At 38.5% G+C, this 13,732-nt stretch overlaps 3 protein-coding genes across 14 annotated transcripts; 1 reads left to right on the top strand and 2 right to left on the bottom strand.

Moving 5' to 3' along the window:
- Nucleotides 1-793: 793 nt before the first annotated feature.
- LOC125763232 (uncharacterized) lies at nt 794-2,025 on the bottom strand. Its single transcript, XM_049426101.1, has 3 exons — nt 1,708-2,025; nt 1,211-1,632; nt 794-1,152 (listed from the first exon to the last, which is right to left on the bottom strand). Exons 1-3 carry the CDS (start codon nt 2,023-2,025, stop codon nt 927-929), a joined length of 966 nt encoding a protein of 321 aa, XP_049282058.1. The 3' UTR covers nt 794-926.
- A 106-nt stretch (nt 2,026-2,131) lies between these two features.
- On the bottom strand, nt 2,132-10,953 carry LOC125763236 (uncharacterized). Of its 2 annotated transcripts, none has more exons than XM_049426106.1 (3): nt 10,582-10,953; nt 2,841-3,058; nt 2,132-2,779 (listed from the first exon to the last, which is right to left on the bottom strand). In XM_049426106.1, the coding sequence occupies exons 2-3, from the start codon at nt 3,048-3,050 to the stop codon at nt 2,132-2,134; spliced, it is 858 nt and encodes a 285-aa protein (XP_049282063.1). In that variant the 5' UTR covers nt 3,051-3,058; nt 10,582-10,953. The 2 variants fall into 2 exon arrangements, with proteins under 2 accessions (XP_049282063.1, XP_049282062.1); XM_049426105.1 differs by lacking the exon at nt 10,582-10,953 and adding an exon at nt 10,403-10,448.
- Nucleotides 4,528-13,434, top strand: LOC125763237 (androgen-induced gene 1 protein-like). Of its 11 annotated transcripts, none has more exons than XM_049426116.1 (5): nt 4,528-5,248; nt 5,963-6,324; nt 11,669-11,889; nt 11,960-12,291; nt 12,829-13,434. In XM_049426116.1, the coding sequence occupies exons 2-5, from the start codon at nt 6,133-6,135 to the stop codon at nt 12,888-12,890; spliced, it is 807 nt and encodes a 268-aa protein (XP_049282073.1). In that variant the 5' UTR covers nt 4,528-5,248; nt 5,963-6,132; the 3' UTR covers nt 12,891-13,434. The 11 variants fall into 11 exon arrangements, with proteins under 11 accessions (XP_049282073.1, XP_049282072.1, XP_049282074.1 ...); XM_049426115.1 differs by having other exon boundaries at nt 5,911-6,324; XM_049426117.1 differs by having other exon boundaries at nt 4,528-5,255.
- The last annotated feature ends 298 nt before the right edge of the window (nt 13,435-13,732 follow it).

Below are 13,732 nucleotides of genomic sequence, written 5' to 3'. Positions count from 1 at the left end.
TGTTTCACAATTAAATTGGATCATGTAGTACAAATTTTAAATGATTCTCATTGTCTATGTACATGTACAATCAAGTCTGCACTTGTGTAATATTGTGGTGATATTTTTTTTTATCTTATCTATAACCTACCGAAATTTACCGGTACATCAGTATCGTCAAAAACAATCGAAAGCTGTAATTGATTCGCGACACAGCACGTTTTATTTGAACAGCACTTATAGTTTCCATTGGTTAAACCAAATTTTATTGCTTACTCTATAAATCAGCAAAAAAAAGTTGATCACAGCATAATGTAGCATACAATCAAATATGTATACAAGTGATTTTGAAGATATAGATTGTTCATAGAGTACAAAGATTATGAAGATTACAATTTTAATGACGAAAAAATTTATCTAGCATTTAAGCATATCATATCTTCATATATCAATATTAATTGATTTGTTTCACTGGTTCTCGTGGAAAATGTCTTGTTGAAACCACATATCGGCCATAGGAACAGTATATAATTTCGACAAAACAAACTATATTATATTGTTGAGATAATCAGCACATAATCGATTCAAATGGTGGTCATTAAATATACAATGTTTTTCAAATATTCGTCCATAATCAAAACACGAGAATTATTTTCTATGATCACCCAATCTCTTAATTCACTAAATGCTAATTTTACAAAATTGGCATCAGCTAATCATGAATTGCTTTTAAAATTCTCTCCATAGATTCATATATATACTAAGATAGTTTACTTTTCGAAGATTTTGTTCAGGTTTCTGTATAGTTTGCATGTATCATTTTCAAAGTAAAAATTTACTATGGTGATTAAATAACCAAATCAGCAAATACACGAATCAATAACATAACTGGCTAAATTAAACCGGGCCACTAAGCGTCCCATGCCAATAACAAAAACTGGTATTGTTTACCGTTTCGCATTCACCACAATCCAGTGCAAATTTTGTATCTTTCGAAAACCAACACTCTCAAATAATTGTATCGATTTTTTGTTATCATGTAAAACATACGCTTTGGAATCCGATCCCGTTTGTGCTAGTCGTTTTGCAAGCTCCATTACGACCATCCGTCCATATCCATTACGGCAATAGGCAGGCAATGTTTGAAGATCGGAGTGAGCACCAGTTTGATCACTGTAAGAACAAAAAAACTGATTATTATTTGTTAACAGTATGTTTACTTCAATCATACCTTAAGCACCACGACACAAGCACGCCTTTTTCATTAAACAATCCTACATTTTCGTTCAACATTATCAACCGTTTCAGTAGCCCATGCCCTGCTTCGTAGCTAATATAATTTTTCAGAGGCCAATGGTAGTAGATATTGTCCAAGTCCTTCAGTTGTAACTTATTCAACGCGAAACCCTCCGGTATTGTACACGAATGCAGTGCAAGGGCTTGCTCCTTGGACAGGAAATAGTAGTGGGCTAAATTATTACTTGCTACCTTCAGACACCTATCGCTGATGATTCGCTCAATTGCCGGATGATGCCTCTCTAGATAGTCCATACTAACTTCGTTGAAGGAACCCCATTGAACTTGCAATAACAGTCTTATCAAAACGCTGCAGTCGTGTTCAGCTTTTGTATAGAAGTATATTTCAAAGCCATCCTAAAATAAATACACAGAAGATGATTTAATTACAGCAAGTAATCAATAATTCGTCAACAAAGCTCCACCATTTACCTTTAACACAAATGTTTCGTTTTCTCTCCAGTTTCCATTTAATGAGTAACAGTTAACGTCCAGTGCTTCTTGATGATCTTTCCATTTCACGTAGTTTTCCAGCAGATAGTAGGCAAATTCATGCTTTGGCCAATCACAGTAAAAGAGATTTTTTAGTTCAGTCCAATCTTCCAGTGGGATCTCTACTAGTTGATCGCAACCAGTCATTGCTAAGCGTTGACGAGAAATGAGACTGAATAGGCAGAGATAATCTTTGATGTATTTACAAGACCTAGATAGCTGTGGCTGTGACTGATAATGCATCATCACAAGTTTCATACGTTCACTCTACGATAAGAGTAAAAAGCCTACTATAATAAGGATTTGTAGTTAATGTCTTGATCGTGGAAGATTTGTGATCTCCTTTAGCCGTTAATAATCTAATTTAATCTTGCCATTCGTTTGGTATTGTCGGTATTGTTCTTATCCAATAAGCTTCGCCACCATACTTGAAGCCAATTCGTTCAAACAGAGTCCTCGATGGCACATTAGCCTCATTAACTAAAGCAAAACAATCATGACCGAGTTCGGCTATTTGTTTAGCCGTTGCAATTGCCACAACTGTTCCGAAACCGCGTCGATAATATTCTGGGTCGACCTGCATAGCTCCGAGTGGTCCGGCTTGCAGACGAAAGCACCACGCCACCAGTTTACCAGTGGAACACTCATACAGTCCCACGTTTGCGTTCCATGCGGCCAACCTCTGCAAGAAGAACAATGAACCCTGGTGTCGGTTTGGCCAAAGATCGTTCACTTTAACTGTATCTTCCGAATGCACGGCCTTCAGTTCAAATCCTTCCGGTACCGTCAGACACAGTGAGTCACAAGCTGTCTTCGGCATGTAATAAATTACTGTTTCACTATCATACTCTTTCGTAAGATTTTTTGCAGTGATAACATTAATAACCGGCTCTCGATGACGGGCGAGTAAGGAACTCACTTTCAGTCCTATACTCCAATCAAGTAGGTGAAGAGCTTTCTCCAGCACGCAGTTACTTGGTTCCAGGCTGTACGCAAATAGTTGATAGCGATCCTACGAAGAGCCAATGCTTAGATTAGGAATTTAAAATGATCGATCCATTGTACTAACGTACCACAACTAAATAAGTGCCGTCTTTCCGCCAGCTTCCATTCAAACAATAAATGGTGAGGTTTTTAATATTACTATCTTTTTCATACCACCGGATGTAGTTGTCAATCGTTGCGTAGGCCACGTGATGTTCGGGCCAACTTTCACGATACAGATCACGTAGTTCGTTCCACTCGTTCGGAGGTATGATGCAAAGTCGGTCCGAAGTTGCCATCGTTCGCACTAGAAATGAAAGTACAGATAAGCGATGATCGTATCGGAACATGCTTCAGAGCACGTAGGTTCTTCACTATGGGCAAAACGCGAGTAGACTGGATATAAAAAAAATCATTTTATATACTTTCTTTCATCATTAAATTATACTTTCAAAGCATAATGGACCTATCATAAAAAGATACAGAAATGAAGGTTCTATTCCATATGTGAATTTTATAAAACAAAGTGACGCCTCGATCTTAAAGCACACAAAACGTTATCCCATGCAAGAGCTTTATAGAGCTACGGGTCAATACTAGACTTTTGCTTATCGTACGTCATGCATATACGATCGTATCGTGTTTAGTAAAATGCTATTATTCTAGCTATACCATGCAGCATCATTATAGTGAGACGGAATTGACATAACTCACGCAACTCAAGCTTTCGACTTCCAACGTTACAAATTACTAAACCTTCCATCTGTGTATACATTCAGTGTTCTTTCGCAGACCTGAACGCGAGTTTGTAGAAAACTCATAAGAAAATAAAGAAGGCTACGCACCGTAAAATATAGAAATTTAAAAATTTTCTATAATGTTTGCAAAAGTGACAATTAGTTTGTGTAATTATCTTAAACTATTTAAATCGGAAAGAATATTTTTTCGACTCCTGTACACCATAGAGATTTTAACGGAAGTGTTTGCTATGTACTATGATTATTCCTACACCGATAAGCAACTAGAAGAAGTGGAAGAAAGCTTAAAGCTGTTGGCTGCTAGCGAGAAATTCCAACTACCGCTCAAGGGGCGGATCATATTCCTAACATATTGGAATTTGGTGAGTACAGTGTAACTATTTTCAAACATCTCATCTGGAACGTAGGAAGGACTGACTATCCGACAACGTAGTAAAATAAGTTTAGTAAGCCAAAAATAGCAAGTATGACCAAGAAGGTCATAACCCCAACAAAAAGTCTGGATGTACAATATCATTTGATCTTTGTGTGGGACGTACTTATACGTATTTAACTATTTTTGCTATCATGAAAGGAATTCTAACGAATAGCCAAATTCTACCTACCAGCTGTAACGTTAATGTTCGTAAATAAACTTTGTATACCTCAAATAGCAAGCCTAGCAGCCTCTATGAAAATAAACGAAACAGAAATAATAGGCATGCAATCTATCATCCGTTGTTGTGACAATGCTGTGCGTGATATATGATCGTTTGTCGAAATAAGTACGTCTAATCTATCTGTATGTATTTAATGAATAATAATTACTGCATCAACTTCGTGTACCGTTTGAGTTAACTAATCGAGATAATTGATTGTCATTTAAAGTGTAACTAGTATACTCTCTATAAATGGTCCCCAAGTTTAGACACATGCAGCAGTAAAAATAATCGAATTTTTTAGAGATATAGTTGATATAATAAACATGCCTTTTTTCAAATATCGCATTATATTTCCAATTGAAACCATTGGTGATAGGAGCATCGGTTTAATGCATTTAACGGAAAACCTTTTTTCCAATAATTATGAAACTTATAAATATTCCATTTTTTGTGTGAACCATTGATTACAAATGGTTTTAATCTACTTCCAGTGTGTCAAAAAAGGGTCGTATATATACAAATAAAAGCACAAAACAAATATAATCCTTTTAAAAGCGTTCGATCAACGAAGTTTTGATACGATTGTTACAGCAAGCTATCAAATCAAAAAAACACCATACAACGCTTACTTAAGCAATACAATTAAAGCACGTCAAAACAAAAATAGATACACATAATGTATATAATATCGTCATCACATATTCGGTATCACACCGTCAACAACAGCGCATTGAGCGAACTTATTCGCTCTGTGATAAAATAGACTCTCACAGCACACTCTTGCCTTCTCACGCACGGTATCCATATCTAAAGGCGAAAGTGTCATCTTCGCTCCCTAACCAAAACCCAAAAAAACATCAACTTTGTCGAGTATGGGGCGCCTCCATCGCACATTACACCAAACACAAAGAGAACAACGGTTGCGCCTTTCTCTCTTATATTTCCTCTCAATTTTCACAGCAAACCACATGCACACTGCACTACATTTACGAGTTACACTCGGTACCATTTGCCACAGCACAAAATTCATTCATTCGTGTACTATCGGTAGTCGCGTTCGTGTCACTATTAGGACGCTTCACGTCACGAGTAGTGCATGTAGGTGGTAGGAAAGAAAGCATCGCAAACTTACGAGCTCTTGGTTCGAGAGCGTTTTCAATCGCGGTATTTAGACGCCAGCAGTGCGCGGTCGACTACCCTAACTCATCCTCAATTGTGTCCCTCCATTCGCCAAAGTGACATCCCAAAGGTTGATTTAAAAGTGTGCCTAGCATGTGTTAAAGCGAGCCCATTTCGTTCACTAACTTCAAGTGCTGACAAAGCACGTGTGAGTTGTCCCCTCCATTGAACCATCAGTGCTTGTGCTGGAACTCTCTAAAATGACAGCAGATTAGTAACACAATTGCTGGTGAAAAACTGCGGCTCTCCCCACAAATACAGAGTGCAAAATAAAACGAGCCTACATTTTACCACATCGTTAGTTTTCTTTGAAACTCTTCTCAGTTCCGGCACTTTTACCACTCTGTAATCAAACGTCGCAGTGTGTACGGTATTCCGTACTTCCGCGCAGACGTTTCCGTGGCCTTTGAAAACCCACCACCGTGACTGCTTCGTTTTCAGAATTTATAAAAGAAGAAATTTTGTGTGTTTGTGTGTGATTGTTTTTTTGTTCTCGAAGTATTTCGTTTCTCAGTACTGACGAAAAAAAAAGGATCAAACAAGAAGTGGCTAAATAATTCGGGCGTGTGTTTGCATTACAGCAATGGTATGATTGTATGTACGTCCCTAATGAGATGTTGCCTTTCTGTGTAGCTTTCCTTTGTTGCGAGTGTCAAGTGTAAACGAAGTACGCAAGGGTAACGAGCAGAAAGCACTTATTCTGCACAGACACGAAAACAGCTGTCTGCATACGTTTCTTGCCCCTTTTTGCTTGGAGTGTACTTTTCTTTAGTGTCGAACAAAGTGAGTAACTTTCAGCCAAGATGTCCAGTGTGCAACTGTACAAGCTACCAGCCTTCGTTATTACGTGGCATCTGATCGCGTTCGGCCAGTATGGTTATGCGATTTATTACGATCGCTTTTTCGTCCACATTCCGGATGATCTTGTCGTGCCGAAAATGATGCGACCGACGGAGTATGGTGGAAGATCCAAATTCTTAACGTACTGGTGTTTGGTTAGTATTATATCCTAAAAACATAAAAAAAAGATAATAATTTGGCCAAGTTTCTTAAAGTTTCTTGTACCTTCATTCCTTGAATTGTGATATAATAATCTAATATTAAACATTGTTTAATCAATAAATAAAAATGCAAAAAATACGACAGGAGCTAAATACTTAACAGCAAATTACAAATACATGGAAAAACAAATAGCTTCTAGTACATGTTGGGAGAGCTTTCTTAACACTATAACTATCGGACAAGTCATTTTGATAGATACGTTTCTTTGTAATCACAATAATTTTTGAGGGTAAATCATTATTAAAAGATTCTCCACATTTTCGGCATTGTATATAAAATAATCCAAAAACTCTTAGTATTTCCTGTGTTACGTTGTTAGTACTTACACGACCATATAATATAAAGCAACCACCTTCCAGCAATCTAGCGAGTGCTCACTGAATGATGTTAAGTATGTAACTGTCCAAAATTAGAAAACATCTGAAGGTCACAAAATCGCAAACAAGACACACCCGGAGCGAAAAGGAAAACAAATCCTATTCCAAAAAGGTTCTTTCCAGCCGGTAGAACATTTCCCCGTGCAATATGAAACCGTACAGACGATGGTGTTTGTCAAAAATATGCATATGTTTTCCTCTCTTCCGTTGGGACCCTTTGCTTTGCTGCTCCCCGCAAAAACTAACCCGTACTCAAAATCATCAACAACACATCAACTCGCGAAATTCGTTATTGCAAGCGGATCAATAAAGCGAAAGATTTATGGACGGCTTCCGCAGAAGTAAAGCGGATAAAGTATGAAAAAAAAACAAAACAAAACAAACCACATTGGGAAGGGTGAATGGAGAAAAAAGAAAAACTTGTCCGAAACCAAACGAAACAACGTTAAATTTCCAGAGCTTGTTTCCGTTTCGGTGTTTTGTTGATGTTTAACGTTTCCTTGGTTGGTGGGCACTTATTACACCAATGTGCGCTAGTCAGAAAACCATCCTTTGCGTATAATAAAAATGAAAACACTTCGGCTGATGATAAAATGTACGCAATTTGTTAAAAATAAAATGTAACATAAACAAATGCGCTCGCAGAAACGCGCGCGTGCACACCAGCGGTGGGGAAAATCGGCAAGTATTTTGATACCGTTTTGCCCCAGGCTGGCAGCCGATAATGACCTACCATTATCGCCCTGTTGCTGGTGCAGGTGTGTCGAAAACGTATATGGTGCTGCTCCTGGAACGTTATTGATACGAATTCGATGGAGCCGCCTGGTGGCTTATACATTTTTGGTAAAACAATTCGAAGTTATTCAGTGAGTGGAGCACAATTCACCTATTATTTACAAAACAGTTGTTAAATTTACACAAAAAGAATCGTTAATGTTTGCTTCATTCTGCATAGGTAAAATAATAAACTTTCCTAGGCAATTCGCTCTACTTTTAAATGTTCTCTTTCATTTACATACCCTTTCACCATAAAAGCAGATACAGAAGCATCGTTTGCTTTAATATAATTTGTTGCCTATCAGTACAGCAGATATTTACACAAATAAAACCTTAAAAACTTGTTGAAAATAAAACTGCTTATCACAAGAGATAACTCGGATAAAGGAATTGCTCTGCAGCAGTAAATACGAATAAATAGTTATCTATTCTAAGAATATAACCTGAAAAAGACAAATGCCTATTCATATGACGAAGATTTTAAATATTCTACGGCTATTTTGTTTGATAGTAAGTTTCTCCTTATGAGTATAAAGGACATAATACCTAGTTTCATTTTGCGTGCCAACTGCATATTTTAACTAATTGACTAACACATGCCACTCCTCTCTAATGCCGAGACGCATGAGATGTTTCTATGAATAGGGAAATAGGTTATTTAATTTTAACATACTACAATCAACAGACATTCAAAGTTATGTTGTTAGAGCATATTATGAACATATTATGAAGATTCAACATACTCATTTTGTTTGATCTTAGTTTTCGATAGGTTTTCCCATAGCAATTATATATGCTGCGTATGTTTTGTAAAAAAATGGATTTAAAGGCTTTACTTGCACCCAACAACCTTTCGAAAAGAAAAATGACAAAATTGTGCTAAGAATAGCAAGATGTTGAAGTCGTAAAATTTTTCATTAAACCAAACCGTTAACAATCACGTAACTATTGTGTACATAATTACAAACAAACCCCCATACATTTATTTGCTGAAATTCTAAAACTAACGATCTTTTTTTTTTGAACTACACTTATAAGAATATACCAAAAACACAAGTTTTCAAAAATGTCAACTCTTTACAATTTAATGTAAAAAAAGTACAATACTCCGGTAAATAAGAGAGATATATAAACATTTTGAAATTAAAAAAAAACTAAACTAAAACCTAAAAAAGAAACTAAAAACTAAAAAAAAACTAAACCTAATATTAGCGCATTTAGCTGTATTGTACAAAACGACTTCGTGAGTTCACCGAATCATATCATGAATATTACCGACAAATATTACAACTACCATAGTCGACCTCCATAATGTCCGAGGTCATTGGTAAAGATCACCTTCCAAAGCCACTTGAGACGAAATCGGGTCGAACGAAACAAATGCAATTCGACTGCTCCAAAAAATCAATACATATGTACGTACTTGTTCCCTTTCTTGCACACAGTACGTCTTTCAGCATCGAGTAAAAAGGGGATGATGGTATGGAAGTATGAAACAAATCACATAATCACTTTAACGACTTTGTCCCCTCGATGACGGCACGCAGAGTGTTACGCAAACCCACTAGTAGCAAACTTTGACGGCTTCCAGTCTGGGTTTATACGATATGACCGTCTCCCAATTGTTAAATTCCAATTCATTTACCCACTTTCCCCGCGCAGCTTACGTTGGCTACTAAACGTTTTCCAGTCAGATGTACCCGAAATACCCAAAACAGTGTTTGGTTCAACTGCTATTTTGTGTGGAGTGCTTATTCTTTGTTTTAGGAACGTCCAGGCCGTTTCTTGACTTGTTTTGTTCCCACGTAACCGGATAACCAGTGGGGATGGGACTTGATACAGCTGGCCCTATAGTGTGGAACCGGCGCCGTTATCGCATACTCCACCGGACTGTTCTAGAAATATTGTTATAATATGGAGATCATATAATATGAAAATTAAGTTCAATGATACAATTTCTGTACCATATTTTCTCTTATATTAGTCTATCACTTCCGAATTGTACAAAGCAGGATAATCTATATCCAGGACCGTTTAGGTTCAAACCTACTTCTATTTTTTTATAAAACCCTACTCTCGTGGTTCTCCGGTTTCTTCAACATGATGAAGATAAGCGAATTGTAACGATGATGTAAAGTTGTTGATTGGTGCACTTACGTCCATGGACGAGCATATCCCCGTAGTGCTTGTCAAGAATGCACCTCTCCCAAACAAACAAAACGCCCGATCTACGGACGGGCAGTACCGATGGTACGCTCACACTTGATGGTAACCATATGCTAGCCAGAAACACCTTAACCTGGCGTATGGTAAACCGATGGGGCAACATTCCGTACAACCAAGCGGATACCGGCTGTTTTATAGACTCTCATAAAATGTAGTACTGGTAGATTAGGGAATGAGACGAAGGAATGATGCTTCTTGCTAAAGAACCAGCCACTTTCTGAGGACGGTGTAACGTCAAAACGACGATCGTAACATATCCAGAGCGTAAGCTGCGCGAAATTTTTACATACACTTCAGTTCTTCGTATAAACATTTATAAATTGCAATGGAGCTGACCATGGTAAACAGTATAGCTTTCGAAAAGAAATTGAGGAAATGAATAACAGCAAGAGCTGGGCCAGTTTTGTCGTGCGAAAACCGTAGTCACTACAAGTAAACAGCTACGACAGGAACAGGAACGATAACTTACGGGGTTTCAATTGCTTCATTTTTAAAAGTTAATTGTATTTTACCCCGAGTTATTGATTGAGTCAATTTTGTAGTAAATTGGTAAATTTTTGAGCTTATGGTAATTGCTCAAAACAACATAAATCTTCAATATAAAAAAAACTCAAATTACTTTCGTACTAACTTCAACACGTTGGCTGATGTCGCTATCTTCGATATCATTACGCTGCAGATCTGTTCTCGATCTTTGCATGATAATAATAAAAAAGTGGTTCTATAAATATCATCTGAAGCGACTACAAAAGAAAGAACAAGGTTCGCTGAAAACCATTATTGGGTTAACATTAAAAACAATATACTCACCCGCCCAACCCGTTCACAAGAAATATGTGTAGCGAGAGAGTTCAGTGAACTGCGAATGCATTCCAATGAACGAATCAGCTGATACGGCAACACCACTATCGACACTATGCCAATGAACTGTAGAAGATGATCTAGTTCCGCACGCAATCGATGTGTTCGCTTTATGCTTTTATGTGGCAGCTTTTACGATCACTACTCTTTGCGAAGAATCGGTTTATTTTTAATTAGTTTCCAATCAATCTGTAGCAATTTTGTATAGCCAACGGAGTTTACCGGAGGGTTGAGGAAGTCTGGGCCGGTATTCACTTTGTTTATTTGAACAACCGGGTGGTAAAGTTTTCGGAATGCGATTTGCGCACGCCTGCTCGTGGTACGCGGTTTGCTTTCGGTCAATCTGGCAGCTGTCAAAATCTGGCTGAAAATGTCAACAATCAAGCAAACGCACACATACACACACACAAACCGAACGAGGTTGTTGTTTTTTCTCGCACCAGAAATCTTGCATCTTTTACGGCGGTCAAAGTACGAAGTGGGGCGTTTGATTGCCCTTCCTCGTTAACTATCGTGGCGGTGAGATAATAAATCGCCTCTTGAAGACACGCTGAATAATGCACAGTCATCTACAACGCGGCACTCATCAGTAAAACCCCGCCAGTGAAGGCGCTATTTCTGCGCAAAGTGTTGTGCATTCGTTTGAGCAGGGTAGAAAAAAAACACCCAGAAATCACTGCAATTTTCCTTGTAACGTGGACCAGTTTAGCAACGTTTCCATCGCTTGTCCTTAATAAAAACATGGCCAAATCCAAATCCAACGATGGGTATCAGCGCGGTGTTTACGGTGCCCTGCGAACGCTTATGCACCTAGTCGCGGCCGTCCAGTTTTCGTACGCCGTTTACTATGACTTTACGTACGTTCACTTTCCGCCGGGAATGCTGCGGCCGGGTGGTGAGTTTGGCGGTAAACTAAAATTTCTAACTGTCTGGGATGCGGTACGTGAAACTTTCTGTGCTCCTTCTATATTTCATTCCAAGTGTAATTGTTGGAAGCTGCAACAAGCTAATGCATATCTTCTTATATAATTTCCAGATTCTACAAGCAGTTTACTTTACGATTTGTCTCCTAAATGATTTCATCGGCACCAACGAGGTGGCTCCGAAGCGTATGCCACTAATCCGGAAGCTGAAAGATTACATGCTGGCCGCGTTCGCTTTCCCGGTAGCACTCAATGTTGGCGTTACGTTTTGGACGCTTATGGCGATCGATCGTGAGCTCGTGTTCCCCAAGGCGCTAGATGCAGTTTTCCCAGGGTAACGCACGAAACAAGGTTTATAAACCGGTCGAATTTGATTACTACATTTTTCTTCATTCTCATTCCAGCTGGCTGAACCATGTTATGCATACCAATATCGTCATTTTCATGGTGATAGAAATTTGCACCAGCTTCCGGCAGTATCCGACGCGTAAGGCTGGTTTTACCGGTCTGGGCATATTCATGGCATCGTACCTCGGGTGGTTACACGTGGTGCACCACTATGGTGGCATCTGGGTGTACCCGGTGTTGGAAGTACTGAACCTACCGCAACGTATCCTCTTCTTTGCCGTTAGTCTCGGTTTTTGCGTAGGTTTGTACCTACTCGGAGAGTTCTTTAACAATCTGATTTGGACGAAGGAGCTCAAACAGCTTCGGGCGGCCACTGCCGGCGGTGCTAGTAAGAAGACCAAATAGGCGACCTAAGTCGTCCGATTAATTGTTTTACATTTTAGCCATTTTGCGTTACTGCATGCATGATGTTCCCATGCGTATGCGAAAAGCCTCATCAATGGGGGGTGTGCATTTCGGTTTTAATTAATATAACATCGCGTGTTTGTTTCATTCGGTTGTGAGTGTTTTGTTTGCTTCTAGTACATCCGTTAACCCATCTGCCGATGGTACAAATGGCCGTACGTACATACCATCTTCATTCGCAACTTTATAAAAGTCGGAGCAAAGACGACGGATTTTTTGCTCCCGATGGAGATTACTAACAGTGTTCATTTCGGAATTCCTCGGGTTGCAGAACAAATTTGCATTAGTCTCGAAGATGATTTGCATGCATTTTGTGTGTGGGTGTGATACTTTGTTTGTCGTTTGGGATTTGCAGTGTGATTTAGAAACACAAAAACGTTCTTTAACACAAGTTTCATTTCTCTTTTCCCTACAAATGATCGCCCTTTTTGTATTATGCACATTCCCGCTATACTCAAAGTGTCTCAACCTGCGGAAGACGATGAGCTATCCACAAAGCTCCATGCGATGAACATTGTGTAAGCAGGAGAGTGACGATTTTTTTTTATTATTACGGAGCATCGCTTAGCGTCAATATATATAGCAAATAAGCAAAAACATAAGCATATAAATTTACATCTACTATAATTGTATTTAATTCGGAAAGCTCACATTTGCGATCCAAACAAACACAGACCAGTGCAACGGTGTCAGGTTTTTGGCTTAGGACATAGGACATCCATTTGGTGGTAGCTACATTTCATTGGTAAAGTAAAATCATCTTTATTAACGTATTTTGCAGCTATTTATTGCTCGCGTTATTGATGTTTTAGTGTAAAGCATAATCGAAGGCACGCGGTGATGTGTACACATTTGATCCTCGTGACGTACATATGTAGTAACGCATTTAATCCAAGATTCACGTATATATATATTGATCGCGAGGGCTTAGTTAAGAAGCTCGATAGCAATTTTTTGACGAATTTAGATGTGAATAAATTTTCCACTCGTTTGTATGTGTGTATGTGTAACGCGACACCAATAGGGAACATGAACAAAAAAAAACTTACAACATTTGGCAATTAGTCATCATACTTCCAGTTTACGATTGTGTAGTATATAAACACACTTTGGACCGAATACGCGTGATGTAATATTACGAATTGCGGGAGTAACATTATTTACTAAATCGTCCTTATATAGCTGAAAGAATAGAGCCCCCATTGTCATAGCGGAAGGGGTAAAGGAAGGACTCTTTATTTGGGAAGTCCTTCCGGTGCACCACCCTCCTCTCTATTCATATTCTTGTGTAGTACCAATTTAGAAGGTTGCGTGTGCGTGCGTGCACGATAGGTATAGAACAGTCCATTGCATCCACGGTCGTA

Source organism: Anopheles funestus, chromosome 2RL, assembly GCF_943734845.2.
Source record: "Anopheles funestus chromosome 2RL, idAnoFuneDA-416_04, whole genome shotgun sequence".
Lineage (NCBI taxonomy): Eukaryota > Metazoa > Arthropoda > Insecta > Diptera > Culicidae > Anopheles > Anopheles funestus.
Note: the sequence above shows the minus strand (reverse complement) of the source record. Positions and strands in the feature narration are given on the sequence as shown.